Source organism: Dermacentor albipictus, chromosome 5 (assembly GCF_038994185.2).
Source record: "Dermacentor albipictus isolate Rhodes 1998 colony chromosome 5, USDA_Dalb.pri_finalv2, whole genome shotgun sequence".
Lineage (NCBI taxonomy): Eukaryota > Metazoa > Arthropoda > Arachnida > Ixodida > Ixodidae > Dermacentor > Dermacentor albipictus.
In genome coordinates this window covers 122,836,777-122,860,120 of record NC_091825.1, presented here as the reverse complement: position 1 = coordinate 122,860,120, position 23,344 = coordinate 122,836,777, and the positions used below count along the sequence as shown (strand labels likewise).

At 51.3% G+C, this 23,344-nt stretch overlaps 1 protein-coding gene across 2 annotated transcripts in view; it reads left to right on the top strand.

The window, feature by feature from the left end:
- The window catches only part of LOC135911635 (nucleolar and coiled-body phosphoprotein 1-like), a 179,982-nt gene that overhangs the window by 150,987 nt on the left and 5,651 nt on the right, over window positions 1-23,344 (top strand). For both annotated transcript variants that reach the window (XM_065443976.1, XM_065443977.2), the window contains one exon: window positions 22,040-23,282. In XM_065443976.1, the coding sequence (XP_065300048.1) occupies window positions 22,040-23,282 (1,243 nt within the window). The remainder of the gene's footprint in view (window positions 1-22,039; window positions 23,283-23,344) is intronic.

The window sequence follows — 23,344 nt, the reverse complement described above, 5'->3', positions numbered from 1 at the left end:
GAAAGATTGCTGCCTGTACGCAAGCAAAAGTTCCAGCCCAGGGACGATTTCTAGACCTCTGCTGGCCCATGGGCGCCGCCATCTTGGTTGGTAGCATGGATATTTTCTCAAGTCAGTTAGGGCACTTAGAACGCAGTATTTGTCTGCATGGTTGCCGTAAATCAACAGTAACATCGTGCATAGATCATTACTATTCGAAAACGAGCGGCCGCGCTATACCAACCCTTGGTGACGGCACATCAGTGGCTCATATGAATCGTCTATATATGTATGCACTTGATGTACAGTAGCGGTCAGTATGACTGAAAGCGTCCAAATGTGTTCTATGACAACAGTGACTCCACATTTAGATGAAACAGAATAATTTCAAGCGACGGACTGTACAAAAGGAAAGCTTGTTTGTTTCATATTCATAAATAAAATGGGAAGATAGGCTACATAAGGGAGAGACAGCTACCCGGACGCAATTAGGAAACCAGCGCTGTTCCTTTCCCCACATAACGCGCACGCAAACCACAAAGAAGCAAACCTAATTAGTGCGTATTCGCATGTCAAGTTCAAACTTACCAGATGCGCATGAATGTACACGCGTTGGCAAAGTGTAAGCACACAACGCGCGTCGTAGTCCAAAAAAACTATGCCCTCGTTTGGGTTTCCCTGCCCGTCCCACACCGGCCAGCGAGCTGCCAGGTGCACCGCAGCGGATGCATTCATCCGCAAGCAACGCGACTCGTGGGTCAGCAACACAGCCCGATGAAGACAAACAATGCTCGCATCAGCGTTGAAGGCCGGGAGAGATCAGAGCGGCGAGAGAGAGAGGGGGGGGGGGGCTAGCGCGAGAGAGAGGGGAGGGCACACGTACAAACGACTGGAAGCCGAGCGAGCGCGCAATCGGGGGCCCGCATCTGAGGAATTCCAATTTATAAAAGCGGCTCGGCAATCATCCGCGCATAACGAGAACGCGCGCACACGCGGGAGCTGCTGCCGCGTGCGTTATAGCCGCAGCAGAAGCTACAGCCGGCCGGACTGCCCCGCCGGTGGCTGCTGGTCCGGGCAGCCATCGTGCTCCTTCCCGTCTACGCTTGTGGACGGGTGCCGCACAACGCCGCGGACGGTGCGAAAGAGGTGCTCGCGGGGGCAGCTCACGACGCAGCTCGCGAGAGCGTGGACAGCGGCAGAGAACGGCAGGCCGGACAGGAGCAGATTGTGGAGAGGCGCGGGGATCACAATGTGTGCGGGTAGAGGGTTGCGGGGTGGTGGGGAAGGAGGTGCGGGGGTTCCAAAAGAGGCGAAGGGGGGAGGGTTTGCTGATGGGGTGGCTCAGTTCCTCCCGGAGCTACTGCTGCAGCTCGAGATGTGCGGCGAACAGGAGGCGAGGCTGCCAGCAGCGGCAGCAGTCGTGAGCGGAGAGAGAGAGAGCGCCGGTCAGCGGGGTGAGAGATGTGAAGCCGCCCTGCTATTACGTACAGGACATCGTACATACACCCTATAGTTTCTTTCTTTCTTGGCTTTCTTTTTTCTGTTGTTGAGAGCGCGGCGACAGCACTCTAGAGGTTTGCTTGCAGTCCGCTGCTTTGGCGCACGACGACTAGGAGACGCGTCCTCCTCTTCTGAACGCGATGATGTGTTGCGAAAGAAACTTTGGCTTGTAACAATACCTCCCTGTATAGGCAAGCGCCGTCTTCAGTTTGTCACACGGAGGTGGCGAACGCCTTTGGGCGCGGCCGCGCGCAGCGTACTACGCATGCGTGCGGCACCGCGCCCCTAAGTCACGTGGCGCGTAGCACAGCTGTCGCCGTGTGTGCTTACAACGTGAGGAACACGGTACGTGCAACAAGGCCCTTTGTCAACGGGAACACGCACTGCGTAGATTTCTGCCATCTGGTTGTTCTAGACGCACTGCATAAAGGAGCACAGACAAATATTTTTGCGTACAGCTGTAGTGCCTCCGAACGATCACATCTGCTATACTTATTTATGGTGAAAGGCGAAGAAATGTTCAATTTATACTTGCTTTACTACTGGTTTGGTGGGCCCTCTGCTAGAGGATGAGACTGTACAACGTGTGGTGCTCGAAAACGGGCGTCAAGTTGGACGCGCTGGTCTTCGAAGAAGCGCACCCTAGCCGCCTTTCGTTACAGACGCCGTACAAAAGCAGTTGAGTTGTGTAGACCAGTATATAGTATACACTTCTTCAATACCCAGCAGAGCAGTCATATTACGAGCTTAGGATTAGCAACCAAGAAAGAACGGTATCAACATCAAATTCCGGCACCACCTACAGGTGACGTAATCGAACTTGACAGCATCTGCTTCGGGCTGGTATCGGTAGTTAATAGAAAACGAAGGCTTAAATTGCGTTAGAAAATTAAGAGGACTCATCCTGCCAAGGTTGGGCAAGTTCATGTACGAATAATGCTGCCTACACTGAAATTCTTCAAAATCCGTAACGCCGCATTGATATCGTGGGAAGTGCTTCTAAGGCGCGAAGTTCAAGATGGAAAGTACGGCCCTAGCTAACTTCCCCGATATTATTTAGCATAATCATGCAATATTTAAAGAAGCAATGCCACATATCTTTCAAGTCGAAGCTATACCGTACGCTGGTCTCACGTACAAGGGCCAGGTCTGACAAGTACGAAAGTTCAGAAACAACTACAAGATATTTTAACTTATTTGTTACAAAAATCGTCTGGCGATGCCTGACCGCGAGTCATCCACAGTGTTCTCACGCCATGACACAAAGCAAAATTTGCTGACGACGTGTGGCATTACAGTTACAGGTAAGATCATGTTGCTCGTGCAAAACGTAAACCAGAGTTCTGCGCGCGTTTCACGGCGATCACAGGAACCGAGCTAGCCTGTGTAACGTCGTGACATATCCACCTCCTGGGTACCAAGAGCGAAATCAGGCCTGTATTCAAAAGAAAGAAAAAGCTCTTACGCTACAATTTTTTGTAAGCACAAATGCCAGCCAATCCGGATGCTGCCCGTATTACTGGCGAAGGCATCTGGCCAATGACAGGAGAGCACTTACGGACGAAAAATGCTTCGTGAATTCGGCGCCTGGTTTGGAGAAACAAGTATCACAGTAAATCGTTTAGAGTTATAGACGTTTGCCAGAATTTAGGTTTTGGACCTTTATTTAACACACCACCACCACCATCACCACCACCATCACCACCACCACCCCACCACCCCACCACCACCACCACCACCACCACCACCACCACCACCACCACCACCACCAACAACAACAACAACAACAACAACAACAACAACAACAACAACAACAACAACAACAACAGCACCACCACCAACAACAGCAACAACAACAGCTTCAACAACAACAACAACAACAATAATAATAATAATAACAATAATAATTATTCGGAAATGTAATTCCAGTACTTCTTTAAAGAATTCCTCGCCGGGCCAAACCAATTACGTGTCTGAACGCCTCGGCTTTCCCGGTCACGGCTGCATTGACATACGAGGCACGACGGGCGGCAGTATGATCAGAGGGAGCGGGGGGACAAAAAGGCGAGAGAGGCTGCCACGGGCCACCGGATATTAATCACGGCAGGAACTAGGTCGCTGGGGTGGACCGGACATCCGTGCATATAGCTTGGGGGCACACTCGCGTGCGCGCGCGCGGCTTTCACTCGACCGCTCCCGTCGAGGCACCCTTCCCTGCATCTCAGGCGCGCACCGTTTCTTGTTGTAGGCCTGCTGCCTTCACCCAATCACCTGAACCACGCAGAACGCACGACAATCTTGCGCGCACACTTGTGGTCGAAGGTCTCAGGCCGTAGGCGGCCTGAAACTTTTGATGCTGTAGCACACTTTTGATGCTATAGCATCAAAAGTCTATGAAGCCCACTCTTAGGCCACTGCAGTGGGACTCTTTCAGCGCGTCAGTCTGGCTCGCGATTTGCAAAGAGGAGAGCTGCAACCGCAATGAAGTACGGAACGCAACCCGCCTCTCATAGTGAGCTTCGATGAAACGCGGTTTGGTTGTCTAAACTTTGAACAAACGGTGTGCCAGTAGGCTGTGTAGGATCGAAAGATGCATAGTGGAATCCGCGTTTGCAATTTCGTGATGGTCAGTGTGTGTTACACTGTTCATTAACGGACATCGTTATTTTGGGCTCGCGCGACACGCTTAGCTTCCAGCGCTTAGCTTCCAACAAGCATGTGCCGCAACCAGCATGCTTCCCCTACAAGCAGCTTCAAAACAATGCTTATGTATCGACCGGCTGGTCGATATATGACGCACTGGCCTTCAATCCATCGAACCAGGTCCATGGTTGTCGATTGTAAACTATTTAACGATGCCACCGACAACCTTGCGTGCCGAACGGCGCAGCAGCCGGTTGTAGTCGAGCACTTTCACGTGACTCTGCCAACGCTTCCTGCATGTTCAAGGAGCCTTGCGGTGATGCACGGGCTGTTATTTAGTACTCGCCCGACGGGAAATAATCTTCTTCAGTGCATTTTTTTTCTTTCAAGCTATCAAAGGCAAGTTACCGACAAGCACGTGAAGTGTACGAAACATGTTCGAGTTCATCTATGGGAGTGCGTAAACGCGAAACGCACCGCATCCGCGCCAACTCCTCAACCAACACGCGGGCCAGAGCGACGACCAAAGCACGCCGCTTCTTCAATTCGGCGTCACGGTTTGGTTGCTGTGCAGATGAGGCCTTCGCACCCCCAACACACAGCGTACGAGCATTCGCGTGTATGCTACGGCGAGGGGCCAACAGACCGAAGCACGCGCCAGCAATACACACGCGGACGCCGTATTAGAAGCGGCGGCTGCGATGCAAGAAGCGTCAGCGGGCTGGAATTACGCCCGAATCGCACGCCCTGCGTGACCCATCTCGAGCGAACGCAGAAGAGCGCGGGGTGTCACGCTACTGTAAACCGCGTGGGAAGAGCGAGGAGGTGGAGGAGGGTGGGGAGCTCCCGAGATGCGTTTAGCCGCGGCTTTGGCGGTTGGGCTTCGGATGCCAACCTCAGAGCGATGCGGGGAAAGCAACACTTCACTTTTCCGTGGGAACTGTTTCTGCACCGCTCTCGTCACAGTGTGCGCGCAACGAGTAGCTCACACTTTGACCGGAAGGCCGACCTGTCGTTGCCTCGGGAAGGCCACTGGCGGTCGTAAATCTCGGCGCATGCGAGGGTGCTTGCATTGTGATTCGTTCGTGCGGCAGCGTGCCTTCGTCGCTTCTTTTTGTCGCGCGATCGACGAGGGAAGCAAGAAATCGATTATACGAATAACCGGTCTTTCACCATGAGAAGCACACATCGAAGCGTGCTCATAAATACGTGTAAATGCAAAGTGAAAAGCTGGACATGCATAACGACCATGGCTTTCTTTTGCCGTTCATGCGAACAAAAGTATATATATATATATATATATATATATATATATATGTATATATGGCGCCACTGGCCGCTCGAGGCACTTTGCGTGTATTCACGGGGGGCTTCTTTCATGCTCGGAAAAACACTTTTACGGCAGCACGTACTGAACAACAGAAAGTTGTAACGGGAGGTTTTCATGTTGCTCTACAATTTTCTCGTTGACACCTTTCATCTAACGGTAATATTTCGGAGGCTGATTAATTAAGTCTAATTATGTAATTAGGCGGAATGCAAGGAAAATAATCAGAGTATCTCCAAGCGACGGCAAACACTACCTTGTTTCTGTCCAGCTATGGGGAATTTGCATATTTTGAAATCTTGGTGCATGATAGTTGGGACACCATGCATGTGACTCGGCTCAGTAGCTGTAACGTAGCCAGTTTGACTTTCTGCCAGGACGGCTGCATTCTACAAGAACACTTACGTATTTAGATTTAACTGCACGTTGACGAACCGCAGGTGGAAAAAAATAATCTGGTCCCCACAATCACGGCGTCACTCGCGACCCATTGTGCAGTTTCGGGTCATTAAATCGCACAATTTGCTACCTAAACAGGCTTTCATGCAGGAAACGTCTTGAGACTGAACGCCAGTTTTCAGGAATAAGCCCTAGATATAAGTGGTGTTGGTTAATTGAATCTCTGCAGAATTCGTAGCTTCCGCATCTGAACGCCACCGGACCTTTTCTGTTTTTCTTTCCCCGTTCCTCTTACCCCTCCATATTATCGAACGACCCTCGACACACAGCGCCATTCCCGATGAAGTAAGGTGCTACGCTTCTCAAGAATCGCTGTGGAGTGTTAACGAAGCGTAGTGACCACTTCTGTCAGTGGGCGACACTGCCATCTACTTTCTTGAGTCGATGTAAGTAAGAGACTATTAAATTGTTCGTGGGCAAGAAATGTAGAGAAGATATCCATAGTACCGGAGTCGCCGCAGTCGAGTAACTGCAACAGCTTTTCTACGAAACGGTTTCCATCTCGTTTCCCAGGAGGTGCATGTGTCGTGACGTCATGACCCCAAAGGTGGTCATGTGGGAGCGGTACATCGCGACGTTTCGGCACTCGCTCTCTGTGTCGCTCGGTCCTGAGTTACGTCGGTACTCGCTGCGCGACACGATGCAAGTATTTTGCGGTACCTTTGCTATACGCTCCCCACTCGGGCACGCATGCCAAAGCGTCCCTGCTCCCACGCGAACGCCTTTTGCGCGATGACGTCATTTAGAATGCGGTCGTGACTCTTGGGAAACGAAGCCGGAACTGGCTCGCGGAATAGCTTTCGTGTGGTAAATTATTTAGGGCACTCGGAGGCTTGCCGGCCATCTTTCCCAAGATTTTGAGGTCTCAGACTTTAACGCGAAACTGAGAAAACTCTGAAATGTCGTGTCGCGCCTTCCAGGAGAGTGTATTGGGCTTTCCGCGTTTTGACAGCCAATTCCAGCGCTGCGGCCAAAGTGCGCGCGCGGCCGACAGGCGAGGCTCATCTGGGAGCGAGGCTCGTAGACGTCTCCGATTCCAGCCCTAGACCAGCCAAGACCGGCCACGCTGACAGCTCCCCCGTCTCTGCCGGCCGCCGGTCCACTACGAACGGGAGGTGAAGGGATATTCGGCGCGGCGGGGTGTCGTCCCACGGCCAAGCGGTTCGTGCGCCTCGAGCATTGTCCGACTTGTTTGGCCGCTTCCATCGGTAAAAATAAGCGGCAAGCATGCAAGCATGTCGCGCCAGCAGTTTTCATACGCGGTGATGAAAGCCTTCAAGTGATGAAAGGGAAGAAGAAGAAAAGAAACGAAGGGAAAGAAAGCCACAGAAGTAGAAAGAAATCAGAGGAGGAACGGAGAAAAGAGGGAGAAGAAACGAAACGAAGAGATGGTAAACGAGCCCTGGGAAGCCTCGACGCATGGAGTTCCCTAAGCAAGCACGCAAGCACGTTGTGAGAGCAGTCTTCTGGGACTGTACGCTTTAACGAAAGGCTTCAAGTTCCGGTGAATGTAGCCTGGAGTGATGAATGTAACAATGAACAAAGAAAAAGGGGAGAGAGAGAGAAAGAAAGAAAGAGCAGACGAGTCCTGGGAAGTCTTGACACGTCAAGCTTCCTAATCATCGCCCGGAATGTCCGTTGTGGCCTCTTCTCAACCCCAGCGGACAACGTCGGGCGGGGTGCCGAGGTGGGACGGGCGAATGGAAGTTGCAGTGGTGCAAGGGGAGGGGAGGTGAGGGGGGGGGGGGGGTAAGAGGCGGCTGGCACGCTGTTTGCGGCGAAGTGGTGGCTGTCCGTTGCTTCTTGTGTGATTTTTTTGCGTACACGAAACTCGAGCCCTTCTTCTCTGGTAGTCTGCGTCAACGTCGTCATTACGCGAGAAAATGAGCCAATTTCTCGGCCTCCTCCGGGGCCGTTATACACGCCGCGTTCACGCGCGCTCGCAACAGCGGATGCTATGTGCACGACATGCCACGCAGACGCCGTCCGGGGAGGCACTGCTGGTGCAAGGACGCGATGCAGTGCATGTGCTCGTGTTAACACTGAGAGGAAGCCAGAGTGGGCTCGTGGGAGATGCTCACCCACCGCTTGCTGAGAGGCGTCGGGGCTGCGAAGAAAACGATCCTCCACTATCACGCAGGCTAGCCTTCCCGTTGCACGGGGGCTCGAACGTTGCGGCGTGTTACACTGCGCTCGCAGCTACAGGGGCGACATTACGAAACAACGCTGGAGCGCGTGTAGCCTCGGTGCTGAAGATGTCTGGTTCGCACCGGACGCTCACACGCGTCAGTTGCACGTCAGCAGCAGGCGCCGTAGCGCCGAGGCCAGCGTTGAGAGCAGGCGCAAGAACGAGCGCAGGGTACCGTAATGTCTCGCACATAACACGAGAGTTCGCTTCGGATTCTGGCACGCGCCAGGTTTGCTTCTTGCGTTACTTCGCGGTGTCCTTTGCTTTTGTACGACCGAAAACTATATGCGTGATAATGAAAATAATAAACGATCCTTAATCAACGTACGAGTCGGGACGGCTGCCCCTTTACGCATACAGGTTGAAAAAATAAAAGAAAGACGGGAGAAAGAAGCGAATTGTGATAGAATGGAAACTGAGCATTTTGGTGCTCGACGGAAACATGCGTATACAACACGCAGAAGATGAGTTACGCGAGGTAGCTCGATGAGACTACAGGCAAACGATGCTAAGTTGAAGCCCGGAATGTACAGTCATCGTCTTTAAATCGAACACGATTTAAGCGCCTCTGCTTCTTCTGTGGCAGAGCGCCTGCGATTTATGGTTGGAGTGCCTCGAATGGGAGCTCCGTATATTTGCCTGCCAAGGTATTCGATGTTCGCTCCTGACAGGCCGGGTTCGTTAACTTCAAGTTAAGCCGCTGTATGTGCGCCTTCACTGCTCGGGCTATGATTCTGGCCGAGAGTCTGCCAACTGCGGCGGCCGTAAATGTTTACGGGCGATGGGATTAGCGAGAACGGTGAATTCTGGTTGAATGCCGGGCTCTTTCCCTTTTCAATCTCTATATAGTGTTTCTTGCGACTCGCGCAGTGATAAAATAAATTAGAATCTTTATGCCCTAATCGTAGCAGAAACTCACCTTGGTCGTGAGATCCACTGCCCCGTATAAACATTTATCGGTGGCTGTACCGGTCCACATTTGCATCAGACTTAGATAATTTTTTTTAAAATTTCTTTCCTTCTTTCTTTCTTTCTTTCTTTCTTTCTTTCTTTCTTTCTTTCTTTCTTTCTTTCTTTCTTTCTTTCTTTCTTTCGTTCTTTCTTTCTTTCTTTCTTAATATTATTTCGCTATCTCGCGGGCCTTGGACTGGCCCTAGCATTGCCCTCGGGTTCACATTGTACGCGAGAAATCGCGGTATCTCTACGGGAGCACTCGAGAAACGGGTGCTGCGGAAGCAGGTTTCGTCAATCTTCGTACGAAGCGTTATGAAATCGCGTTCCATCGTCCGCGAGTTGTGCACGGAAGCCGTCACACAGGCCACTCTGCGCGCGCGCGCGCGTTCGTGACGGCGCCGAAACGAGGTGCCCGCCATGGGACAGAAGGGCACCCACTCGGCCGTAATAGCCCATTCAGGTGTCATGCAGGACGGCCCGACACAAGGTGTCGTGCGGCGGCAGCGGGGCGCGAGTGGCGGCGAACTTCGAGCGGTGAACTCCGTACCCGCGCGTTAACCGAGGGTCGGTGACGTTCTCGGACGTCTAATGTGGCGAGGTTGAGGTTATATAACTGGCGCCGAGTCAGAGAGAGCGGCTTGCTGGGCGCCAGACGCGTGCGTGAGACCGCCTTGCATGTCCCGCGCTGACCACGAAGAGTGGCATTGACGCCATGTGTAGAGTCACGCTACTTCAGTACTGCGACATCCAGCATGGTGGTGCGTCCCATTCGCTGCTGACAAAAAAAAAAAAGAAAAAAGAAACCGTGCTCGGGTCATTTTAGTCACTTCAGTTCTTGTGTTACCGTCTCGCGCAGTGACACGAAAAAATAAGGCTAGGGTTAATTAATGCGTCGGCGCGACATTTTTGTTGTCTGAGAACTACCTTCTGGCGATGTCGCCACTCGTGTTCCCGAATTTACGAGCTTTATAAATTGCGGACGCAGCGGCTTCAGTACGCCTCCTCTGCATCTGCCCCCGATATGCGATGGCCGCGTCTTCTGCTCCGCATCGCGTCGGATCACCAGGATTCAAGATCATTTCTCGGCGACAAGGGCATCCTTGGACCGTGACCGCGTGCGTCGCAAACTCGGAAAGCGACAGGCCTAAGTGACCGCTTGTGGTCCGGATCCGCAACTCCGCGTGCGCACTCCATCAGGGATATCTCTTATCCTTTCTTTCTTTCTTTCTTTCCTTATTTATTTGTTTCTTTCTTTTTCTTCATCCCTCAACCCTCTCCTTCATGCGCAAGACAGCCGATCTTTCATTTTCGCACATTTCCTTTTAATTATCCTATCTGCCAACTTTCGCGTCCTTTGCGCTGCAGAGCAAGAGGTCATGGGCTCGATCCTGGCTGGGGCAGAAGCATTTCGATGTGAGCCAAATGCAAAAATTCTCGTGTACCGGCCATGAATTGGGTGTCCCTTAAGTTGGCCCTATGAGCGGTTAACACTAATCCGGAACCCTCCACTACTACGTCCGTTATAACCACACTGCGCAATAACTATACTGCGCCGCTAACACACACAATTAAAGAAAAATTTTCCGCGTCCTTACTGGCCTACCTCATCTTCGACTTATTGTAAAATGAACTTGTTTGCTATTCCGTAGGAGTAATCGACCAACATGGATTTACTTATATTTCTCTCTGACCATTGCTGGTGGTCCGCATAAGGTATCTCAATGGGACCGGGCAACTTGAGCCAGCATTAAATCCCGGGGACAGAGCTGCACTTCGAGAAAGATGACTCGTACTGAGAGTGGTTCAGAAATAAAGTCTCTCTGGAATCTCTAAGCTCCTAATGTGGCGGCCGTTTCCTCCTCTTTTGCTGCGAAATCCTGTATCAATGTTAACACTATAGGAAAGCCAAAACTACATACAACAGATCCAACATACATTCTGGAAAATCCATGTGAAGCGAAACTTTCGGAAGTGGGCGACTGAATGCTAAATACGATGCTTCACAAGTGTCCTTATTCTCGTCCCACGCAACATGTAACCTGGTGTATTGTTTACGTTTACGCACTGCACCATTCACAACGCCAAGCCAAATGCAGACAGCGTTTCGGAGCGTCGGGGCTGTTGTGTTGGGACACCGAGGTTCGATCGCACTATCGCACACGTAGTCTGTTAATTTTTTCCGTGTCTAAGCTATTTGGTGTGACGGCAGCAGCAGCATCCACGGTCAACAAAGTCTTGGAGGGTTCTCAAAGATAGCTTCGCTTCGACAGTATCCTTGCGAAGACGTCCCACTCGAAAATCGTTGCAGGCTTTTCGCAGTCGGCAAGTGTCGCTTACGGAGCCCTGCGTCCTCCGGAAAGTTCTGACGCGAGCTAATTTACGTACAGTCGAGCACAAAAGTTCACGGACCAACTGATCTCGGGGGGGAAAAAAAGACGTTCGATTTCCGAACAGCCTGTAACAGTACAGCCAGTAAAACCGTACATCACGATGCTGTTCGCATATACTAGTAGAGGCCGCAAATGCGAATACCAAGCTGGGCGTCGCGAGAATGCGGATGCGTTGGGCTTTTCTCTCAGACCTCGTGATCCGTAAACTTTTGTCGTCGACTGCACCTATACCGCCCTTGCTGGGAGGAGCAGCGGCGGCCATGGCTCCGGCGCGCAGATTGCTCGGTTCGTCGTTCTTTTTATTATTTTTTTTTTCTCGCGATGCGCGCGGCAGACAGACGCGAGGTCACGGCCTCGCCGCATCCCGCCGGTCGACGTCGGCCCGTGGCGAAAAGCGCGACGGGAGGCGGGATGCCGCGGGTGCGCATTCCGGCGTGGATTAACTCGATCCGGCTCCTATGAGCGCGCCCGCGGACGCGCCATTACCAGCTGCACGCATGCGGCTTCATCGCTCTCCCCCTCCAGCTGTCAGGGTCGGCTTCACCCCGCCAGCTCCGTGCAGCGCGGCGAAAGCCATGGATCGTGTAAGCCATCCAGAGAAGCGAATCGAAAGGATAGAGGGCTGGCTCCCTCCGCGGTCCGTTTCTGATTGAATGCCGCGGAAGGATTAGCGGCGCACAATGGGCGAGCCCACTTTTGGAACGCGCAGCGATGCTCTCGTTGATGACTAGCTGAAAGGAACATTTGACTTCGCTTCGCTGCGCGGAGGGTCCACTCGTCGCGCAGAGGGAAAGTGACATCGCTCACCTTCAAGCGCGGAGGTGAGCCTCCACATTTGAAGATGAGCGGAGACACGCCTTGACCACGCGCAGTGGCCGAGGCGGAGACACGTGGTTGGGGGTTCGACTCCCGCCCACGTCCTATAGCGTACGCCGACATCCGGACCCACGACTCACCTATGAAACAATGAAAAAAAAAACTAGTCCTAAGAAATTCCTGAGACGTTTTTTTGTCGGAAGTCTTATAGAGTGGATGAATGGAGTGGAGATTGTCAGAGGCTCTCTGTGTAGTCTTAGCTGTACGCTTTTTGTCAACCCATGTGTGCTTATGATTTATTCAAAGAATTTGCTCGGGAGACTGAACCACGACAAAGAAAAGAAAACACATTATTTAATTACTTTTGCATTTAGACAGTTTATATATTTAATATAGCCAAAAGATAAGGAAGTATATCAGACGGCAAGAAGGTCTACACCTACAGCCCGTACTGTGAACAGTGCACCGGGACGGAGACTACTGATCACGTGGTTTGTCGGTGCCATCGGCATTCGCGGGACACTCAGGGGCGCTATACAGAACCGGTAGTTTTCACGCGAGTTCTTCAAGGGTCCGTGGCCGAAATACTTTGCGCGTGAGGCCTTAAATGTGAATGCCTTGTTGTGGTTTTACCTAAGAGGCAGTCACCTTGATGCGGCTGTAATAAGTGCTTCCAGCTACTTCATCTTCATTTTATTCATGTGCATGAACTTCGCTCTCCGGATCGTCATCACAATTTTGTACCATTCCTTTCGTTTCCCTCTGCCCTTACCCACCGACAGATTACTGGCTTGAACGCAACGCTTTCGGCTGTCCCCTTTCAGCTTTTCCTCATAGTAAATATCCGTCTTTGTCTCTCTAAAATAAAGCCTTCGTATTTATTTATTTACTTATTTAAGTGTGGTCCAATGTTACAGGAAAACGCGTGGATACGGAACACGCGCGAATTTCTCCCTCTGGAAAGCATGGAATAACCCTGCTTTTGAAGCGGGTGGCCGTGGTGTCTCATTTAGGAAACGATTGCTAACCCGCTTATCTTCCTCTTTTGTGGTGTTTACATGCGTTTACATGATAACTAGTAATAACATGGCTTGTGGTTTTGCCCCTCGCATCGTCCGTGACTTTAGTTTCTTTGTACCTGTGTGTTTCGCGCATCCTGCAGCGTGAACCAGTACAAACTCACGGAACATTTAATTATTTCACTTGTGGTTGGTGCCGCTGGCTGGTACCTCTCCGCATTCCTGGCTAGAGCACTGATAAAGGTTCAGTGGATGCTTGCAGCTGGAGGGCCAGGAAAGCGAAAGCCGCAAATAAGCGTGTTCGCTTTAATAGTGAACGGCACTGTACATTATACACCATAAAGAACACAGTGCTTAGAACAAGCATGTAGAGTTCAAAGGCTGTGGTTAAACGGAAATGCAGCTTTAAGTATCACAACATCAGTGCAGTAAATAGGTAAGCAACTCATAGTAAAACAAGTGAGGAAGTTCGTTACGCCTTACTAATATGAATAGCAGCAAGAAAACGAAGTTACAGTGCTAGAGTTCCCGCTAACCAAATCGCTTTCGAAGAGAATGAGACCACGAATATTCACTGACGACACAGGTAGGCTATTTCATGGGGTCGAAGTTCTTTTGGGAAAAAGGTTATTCTGAACGCGTGACGGTGCGTGGCAGCAGCTTCAAGCGCGGACACGGTGCTGCTGTGATGCGAGCAAACGAATTTTTCTTGAACGACTTCCTTACGAGAAGCCTGCTTGGAATTCAGAATAAAAGCAACGCCGAGTCAGCAGCGGCCGCCCTGTCCATAAATGGTCACGTACACGCGGAGCTGTATTCTAGAAGTTCCCTTCCTGTTCGCTGTCTTCCATTTCATAGTTCTCAGCGTTAACACAAGAAAATAATTGTAAAAAAAGGACTGAAAGAAAGAAAGAAAGAAAGAAAGAAAGAAAGAAAGAAAGAAAGAAAGAAAGAAAGAAAGAAAGAAAGAAAGAATCAGTAGGGCGGTTCCCTGCGTTACTATAGGGGCACAGATAAGAAACGGAATGGAATCGGCTTGCTGGCAGAGACGCTGCCCGTGCTCCTGCAAATTGCTCTAAAAGGATAATATGAAAAGCACGCGAAGTGCACCGCCCACTTTTTACGACTGCCTAGGGACCTCCTTCCCTGCAGACCGTTGCGCCAGCCAAGTTTTGTGGATGTTAATTTGTTCTCCTTCGCGAGTTCCGTATGGAGTCCTCGGAGCAGCGGAGAGGATTCCGAGTGGCCTTTTGTGAACGTCAACGGTCTTGCGGTCTCGTTAGTGCTCAGCGAAGCCTGGTACTCGTCCACTTAATGGTGATCCGTAAACAGAGCGTTGCTGAACGGTTTAGTAAACCACATTTGCACGCAGGACTCCAACTTTGCCTGGAAGTTTCTCGCTCGATTATAGTCTTTATTCGTCGAGCTCGGGCTGAAACTTCTTCAAGTTGCGTCAGGCCAGAAAATGGCGCGATAACAAGGAAGTGCTATAGCGCTTCTCCTCGAGTGTTATGCTCTTGTGCGAGAAAAGCTTATTCGTGTGCGTGCTACTGCTCGTGGTCGCCCAGCGCAATTGGATACGCATTCATACTCTTCCGTCTGGCATTTGTCATTGCATCGCGCGTTTCTACTACGTTTGTATTTTTCTGAATATGTATAGAGTACGCTTCCCTAACAACCACGGTTGCATAACAGACAAGAGAGCACACAAGCAGTTGAATACCTTATAAGCGAAGTATCGTTCCTTGAAGTATCATTTCTGTTGGTATTTGTTGGTAACGTTTCTGTTAGTAACTGTCTCTTAGTATCTCAAAAATTTTGTCTTTCTTGCGCAAAGTATAATATTTTCATTCCGAAACAATGTGTGGAAGCCACTAAACGCAAGGCAATCCCATTCTTGCATTCTTCAGATCTCGTAACAAAGCACCACGCAAGAGAAACCTTAATAACGACACTATCGCGGCATCAGAATTTGCGTGAAAGACGCCGCACACATTGGCGTGCGTAATACGGTGGCTACGCGCAAGTGTCATGAAACCGACGTAGCTAAAGAAAAAAGAAGAAACCAGGAAAACAAAAGGTCGGCTGCGCGCAGACGATCGCGCGCTTTTGTCAAGACGGCGCGAGCGCCACCACGTGACTCTGCTCCACCAATAAGGACCCGCAGACCTCATCGCCTGCCCTCGCAGGAGGCCTCTGGTGGAAATATAGAAGAGTGTCGCTACCTTTAAGTTTATTCAGGTAGCAGCTTGAGAAGCAGAGTTCAGCCAACGCTTATAGTTTCGCACGGTGACGTTGCGATAGCAGTAGCTTGTACCTTAAATTGCACGATGACTTCTTTCATGTATCGGAAATACAGGTACCGATATACGTCTTGCCAGGCGTATCGTGATACAAACACAAGGTACCCAAAGAGTATCTAAGATAGTATCTAAAGTACATGCATCTTCCATACTGCCCAGCACTGATACCGTTAACTCTACTATACTATACTATGATTCTCTTAATATACGCTAGTATGCGCTTGCCGTTTTTTAGGCAAAAGGCACATCAGACGATCCGGCGTTCGATACGACGTGTAGCGCGCGGAAAAAGAAAAGTCGATTCGGCAATCGGGAACTGTCAAAAATGCGTTCTCATCTTCAGCCGATGTCTGCGCACTCTGTGTGTCGTACGTAATCGTGCCAAACAAAACATGTTTGTTAGCGCACTCACATCCCAGGACTTGGAAACTCGTTAACGCGGTTGCTAGTACGATCACTGCTACAGAGGACCGTACGGGAAGTGCATACACTCGCGTCTCCTGTTTGAAGCGGTGCACCGCTGACAACTTGGCGAATTTACGCTCACTTTACAGCAAGCATATCCACAGCCATTCCCTTGACCTGGTAGCCAGGCCGCATATAAGTGGGGCGATAGGATTTCCTCGCAGCTGAGTGCAGATAAAGTGTATAGGCTCCAACTGAGTTAAAACACGCTGGCGGGCTAGTTGGTTTGAATCCATGGTAGAGTGTATAAGCGCGACTGGACGAGGACGAAGAAAGAAACAGATACAGACAAGCGCTGTGTCTGTGTATCTGTTTCTTTCTTCGTCCTCGTCCAGTCGCGCTTATACACTCTACCATGGCTCCAACTGAGGCTCTTTTTAACAGCAGCTACAGCATACCCACGTAATAAGAGAGAGATGGGGGGAGGGAGCGAAAAATGAATAAAATTAAGGAATGTCAACCAGTCACGCGTCGTTCGGTTTGCTACCCTACGCAGCTACGCTGAGGAAAGGTGGTCAGGGAATGAGAAGGAAGGAAAGGAAACACCGGGGTGTCGCTTCGTCCAGAGGCAGACAAAGAAACAACAGTCGCTCGCTGAGGTCTGTCCACTTCAAAAACTGCATTAATGCAAGTGCCGCTTTCTTGGCTTGTGAGGTATATGGCCACAGTTCAGGTACTTTTAACAAGGGTCCCTTATGCTTTCTCCAATGGCTTCACCTCGCTACAATTGTGTAGTGCAGTGAAAATATACACACTGTATTTCAGCGAAGGGAAAATAATTTGAGCGAATACTAAGCGTAAACAACGTGTCATTATTTAGTGTACTTTGCCGGCGCCTCCGGGACACCAAATTGGCAATGGGGAAACAAAAGCTGGAATCCGGATTGGCTACAGCTTCGATAGCCCCGGCTGCCCCTTGGATGCCTCGATGATCATGCACCGCTTGCTTGATTATAATCTCAAGTGCTCTCCGGAGGCCTTTGCCGGTGTTATATTTAATTTAGCCTGCCAAGTGATCTCACCGAAACAAACATTTGTATTGCGCTGAAGCTCGCCAAAGCACATGCGCCATTACGGAACGCATAATAAAAGCCGTCTGGCACATACTGTTGCGACCGTGAATGATGTTTTGAATCCAGGTGAAACACCATATTGACGCTTCTGATAGCCTAGTTACGCGGCACAGCGCGTTCTGCTCCGCACCATCGTAACGAGAGTAATTAAAATCGCAAGTGCGGTACCGCCGCTCCATACACGACCGACAATGTGCACCGCTAAGACGCCCACCACGATACATCCCTCCCACGCCAGAGCTGTCAAGGAGCAAGCCGTGGAACGGACGTCGGCTACGACGCCGCTGCCACCGCCGCTTCTTCTTCTTCTTCTTCCAGAGACAGCGAGCCCAGAGATAGGCCCCTACCACTGGAAACGCCGCTGGGCAAACACGCACTCACGCATTCCCAACCACGTGGTCTCTGGCCAAGTGCCGCCGGCCGCACGGCCTTCCCAATGTCGTTCAGGAGGCGGTTGAGTTTGGGTGGAGGGGGGGTGGGGGGGAGGGGGTCCGGTTATATCCAGCGTCGGCTGACCGGTTCCTCGAGGTGGAGAGATGCGCCCCGACGAGACGCGCGCCATGCTTTTGCCGCGTATGTTAATTCTTCCGCTGTGCATTTGCTTCCGACACGCCGACGCGGAGCGCGCCGACACGTGATAGAGGACCGACGCACATGCGACTTCGCCGTGCGTGTCGCGATTTTGTTCGGCCGCTGAGTTTGATGTCAGCGGTGTCGCCAGTTTGCGAGGATGCTTCTATCTATATTTAGAGCTGCGGAAGGATTGGATCGCGTTCATTGATTGCTCGTGAATGCGTGATTTTTTTTTTTACACGGGATCCACGTGATTTTCGTAACCACTGTACACATAATCTTTTACTTCCAATAAAAAAAAATGAACTTTCGGTTGTTAGGCCAGCGCCTGTCCCGTATTCTTTCTCGTGTTTTGATTTTATGTGCGCTACCCAAGCAAGAATGGTAGTTTAGAGCGATACACATATCAAGGTCACGCGCGGCATGGGTCGTCGAGCAGATACGCGAGTGGAATGAAAACCTGGCAACCTGTGCGTTTTTGCACGAAGCACGCTAAAACACTTTGAAATTGTTGAATTTCACATTGATTTCGTAGGCGCGGCATTCTCGGGCGCGAAATTAAAGAAATGGCGCTCTCAACCTCGATAATATTGCTACGGCACAATATGTGCGATCACGAAAGGCCAGCAGTGTGAAGACGACGACGACTATATACAGCTTATAGATTTAGATATATTTGTATATTAAATATTAGAGAATAATGAAATTCTGCCTGCGAAAATGGAGAGGTTTAGCTCGCGCATAAATCTATTAGAGTGTACGAAATAACGGAGCACGCGAGGAGACGTCGACGGCAGCTGCAGTGGAGGTAGCGCCATCTTCCGACATTTTCCTAACCATATCGGACTAGAGACCCTCTGGATTATTTCATTGTTTGCGCAGAAGGGGAAGAACGAAAGGTAAATCCACTACACGCGGAACGATCGTTGTTACCGCCGCCTTTGCATCAGCAGTTAGCCAGTGAACGTAGTTGTCGCAGTTGTAGTTCGGCGGGCTCTGGTTGGCGCGTTTCACGAGATGGCGCCAACAGTACTGCCACGTGACTGTTTGACGGACAAACCAAAGCTCCTTTTTCACCAAACGAACACAATAAAACTCCTAAAGACTATTGTGTTAGTATAAACTTATCTATAATTTCCGTTTAGTGCCCTTTTAGAGGAGTATACAGACACATTATCGACCGGTCATTTGTTTCGCCAAAAAGGAGTTCCAAGCTATCTAAACCATGTGAGAAAATACTGGCAAACGTCCTAAATAACGCACTAAATACATCGTTTTACAGGACATGCCTCGGTATACAGGAAATGAATGTACCATGACGTCATGATACGCTGCCTCAATCCGTTGTTGCTGTCACAACGGCTGCCACACGCGAACACTGTGAGAAGAAACGCGCGCAGTACTCTTTATTTTGTTCTTTTTTTTCTTTCCTATGCGTTTAGCTTTCTTTGGAAACTAGCCACGATTTTTTGTGAGTGTTTCAGACGCTTTCGTAGGCCGATCTCACCGTTAGTGCACTCTAACATCGGTAAAAGCCGCATTGCGATACGATATCTCCGCGACACGGTACCGGTGGTACCATGTAGTACCGAACGCTGGCACAGTGGTAAGGGGAGCGTTCTCGCACTTTTTCTTCGTGACAGCTAGCATTCTTTAAACGCTGTCGTTCTTGAGACGCTGCGCCATTGGTCGAAAACGCCGCAGGCGGTTCCGACTTGGTGCTTGAGGAAGTGGCACTCGAAGTACCGGTTCGCTACCGCGTACTTGAGTAAGGCACGGTGTAGATTTACTCTAACATGTTGGAGAGGGGAGCACCACACATAATACACAGTGCAACATAGTGCCACAAATAACCCCCTTCCCAAAACGTGCTAAACGCTTCCTTGGACAGCAACCGGGGTTGCTTCTTCATAAACTTTTGTTACGATTTGCTGGCAATGACATCAAAGGTAGTCTTACTTCTACACCGGGTTAGAAAGCTTTGCTCTCTTTTATCACAACGTCACGATAATGCCAAATGCAGGCCCGGTCGTTTAGGGACCAGTACCGAATATAACTTTTTTTTACAAACTTTACCTTTGCAAAAGTGCCGTCTTTTACGCGTAAGAAGCGCACGGTAAAGTTTTTGCAAAGTAGTACAGCAAAGCAACAGTAGGCCGATGACCTCCACTGGGATCTAACCGACGCCACAGCGCATCCGCACACTTACACGCGGGTCCAACTCTCGCCCGCGCAGAAGTACTCAAAAGTACGATCACCGAACTCCTCCTTCGTCTTCACCCCCGGCGCTGCCCCCTCCTCCCGTTGTAAGACTGCGAAGTGTTGTCCCCTAGACGAAGAGGCACGGTCATACGGACAGAAATCCCGGGCGTCCGCTGGCAAATGTGATTTACGGAGTTAAGCGACGACGACGACGGGAGCGTTTCTAGCCGCCCTGTAATTAGGCTGCGAACGCTAGCCGCACTCGGCTTGGAAACCCTTCGTTTGCGACTGCGACGCGTCGTCTGTAATCGGATTTCCCGAAAAAAAAAAAAGAACAAAGCCTCTCCGCGATGCGGCCCTGGCAGACTCGTCGGAGCACAGTCTGCGTCGTGTTTCTAACTCGTGAAGTTTCTGTAGGAAAAGCGCATTTGCTGAAGCGCGGATCAAACATTGATTGCAGTTCCTCGACAATGTTTGCAAAGCCATTTCGGCGTCCCCAAGCGCCGTGGCACTGTCGATGGGCCTGCGCTCTACAGTAAGGAATAGCGTGTTATAGCTGGAGCATGCGAGCACGAAAGGTAATTAAATTATGTAGATTTACAAACCGAAACCGATGAGTGGTGGGGGAGAGGGCAAGGGAGGGAGGAGACTGGTGCTCAGTGGTTTAACTATAACTAGCTGGGGCTCTTTATAAGGTGCAATAAGTAGCAACGTTTGATCAATACATACTTGTAGTTATCCTTTCAGAAGTCTATTCTCATTTATTAGACAGAAGAAAGTTTGGTTATTCCTGGAGAAAACGAATCAAACTTTTATTTCCCGAGTCTCGAGCGGGAACCTCAGCTCTGCATATATACAAGATTTACATTTGTTCTGTTTTCCGTTTAGCTGATCAGCTCTACATTTGATTGCTCGACATTTTGCGCAGGAATAGTCCTGAGCGATATGACAAATGAAAAAGAAAGAGAAGAAATGGCTGTTGCCAGGTTCCCGCTATATTCGTATATAGTCTTTGTCAACGAATATGTGTATAAGGCGAAAGAACATTTTCCAAACACATCGCGAACAAATTTTCGTGAACGCACGCTGGATAACTTATTTCTGTATCCTGAAATTTATTCGCCTTTACATATGAAGGAACAAAATAACTTAGAAGATAGCATTACGTCACGTAGCCGACCTTGGCAAGGGAACTATTTACCTTCGCTTTTTCCCTCGCAGCATCAGCCAAACACATGACCTATGAGACTCGGCATATTGACCTGGAATGTTTGGTTTCCGGTACTCTTTAATCGATGCGCACTTGTTCCACTGCCCTATCGTAGCTCTGCTACAGTGAACTGCAGGCCTGGCTGCAATGTGGGATAACTAAAACACACCGCACGCCATGACGTTACGATCACTTGTTGGGCCGATGCATTTGGCTTCACCCATGCTGCGCAATGCTCTCTCGTAATTATTTCGTTTCTTCATGCGTTACAAATAGTTACGACATTGCGCGCAAGAATAAATCGTTTGCACTTCAGGTTTCAATTAACTTCGATTGCTTATACACTAAATCACATTTGCCATACGTGCAGTATACGCTTTTGCTTTCTTAGGCAGTTCGCCTCGGAGCGCATTCGTGTGCAGTGCTTTTTAAAGAAGTGCCTTTTAAGTTGCTCGGCTCAGATAGAGGATTGGTCCGTCTTGATGCAACTACTACTGCATCACACGAGTTCAAAGGCAACGCCGTGTACACTTGGTCGGAGCTACGCTTATGGCAGCCAGGGGGACGCAGGCGAAAGTGTTCCCAGTGGTCATGGGCCGCCGCCTCAAAAGGCCGTTGCGGCATTCTCGTTGGGATGCATGAAGACTTGACGTGTACGCCTTCCCTCTCATCCTCTTCGTCTCGCGAGGCCGAAATCTTTACGGCGTCCCGATGTCCTTTGTGGGACCCAGTGCGCCGGACAGCGCCGTACAGAAAGCGGTGTGCACACAGGTACACGCCGAGAAGACGAGGTTGAAGGAGGGAAAGTTATACGACGCCTTGTATTGATGAGCGGTTGTAAATAAAAGGGGGGAAGGGGGAACTGGTGGCTCGGAGCTTGCGCGGTCGCCCTCAATCAGCTCTGACACTCTCGCCCGTTGTCTTCTTTTACGACGCAGGCGGAACTCAGCCTGCAAGGGGATGACTTCACCCGGCAGATGTGGCACATGTACAACACCTTCGAGGACGTGGTCGTGGGAGGAACGCTGCCGTCGACTGACCACCCGGCCGGTGACGCCCAGCAGCAGCACACCTTGCCGCCGAGTCAACAACCGCCGCCGGCCGCAGCCGACGACACTGCAGCGCCTGCTGCCGTCGCAGCCGGTAGCTTGCGCGGAGGCGACGCGGCCGCTGCTACAGCCGCTGCGCAAGCAACGGCGGCCCCGCGAGCACCCAAGCCCGTTCGCATCCCGTCGTCGCCCGACGTGCGGCGGGACTCGTCGTCGCCGACGGCGTCGCCCGGCGCTCGCCGGAAGAAGAGGCCGATGTCCCAGCGCTGCTCGTACGCTGCCTGCGGCAGCAGCGGAAGCAGCATTAGCAGCAGCAGCAGCGGCAGCCAGCAGCAGCAGCCGCAGCAGCGAAGCTCGCTGTCTTCCTCCGGCAACCCGCTGCTGGACACGATCGGCTCCATGACGTACGACCCGTGCTGCGAGTCGGACGACTACTACGACCTGGCCAGCGTGTACCTGCAGCGGCGCCAGGCGCGCCAGCACAGCGACGGCGAGTCTATCGCGTACGCGGGCTCCATCGACAGCGGCTACAAGAGTCTCTGCCCGACGCCCGAGATCCCGGACTACGAAGCGGAGGCCAAGCCTCCTGGTAAAGCCGCCGTCGTCCCGCCACAGCCCGCAGCGGTAGTGGCGGCGACGGCCAGGCTTGCGGCGCCCGCGACCGCGGGAGGACAGCAGGGTCACAAGCCGACACAGGAGGAGCTGGATGCCGACCTGGACCACTTGATGCAGCTGCGCCAATCCCTGCTGACGGCCATCGCCCGCTGCGAGTCGCCGGTGAGCCCCAAGAGCAGCACCGGCAGTCCGCGAGCGGGCTCGGCGGGCGACAAGACGGTGAGGTTCAGTACCGAGAAGCTGACCTCGGCGCCCTCGTGCTCGCCGGCCAAGGCTCCCGGAACGCGAGCCAAACCCATCCTTAAAGACCCGCTGTGCGCCAACCTGCGGGCCAACCTCGAGAGGCCAGACAGCGGAGGCACCTTGGAAGAAGAGATCGACAGCCTCCTGTGCGGAGGCAAACCCGACTACTACGACCTGGACGCCCGGTTCCCGCCGTCCACGTACGTGACCATGGTCGAGGAGAAGTACCGCTCGAACGCAGGATACAGCGTCGCCAAGGTCAAGTGCTTGAAAGGTGAGTCGCCTGCAGCTAAACTCGTTTCTCAAGCACCATCTGATGTTTAAGCCGTGGCCACG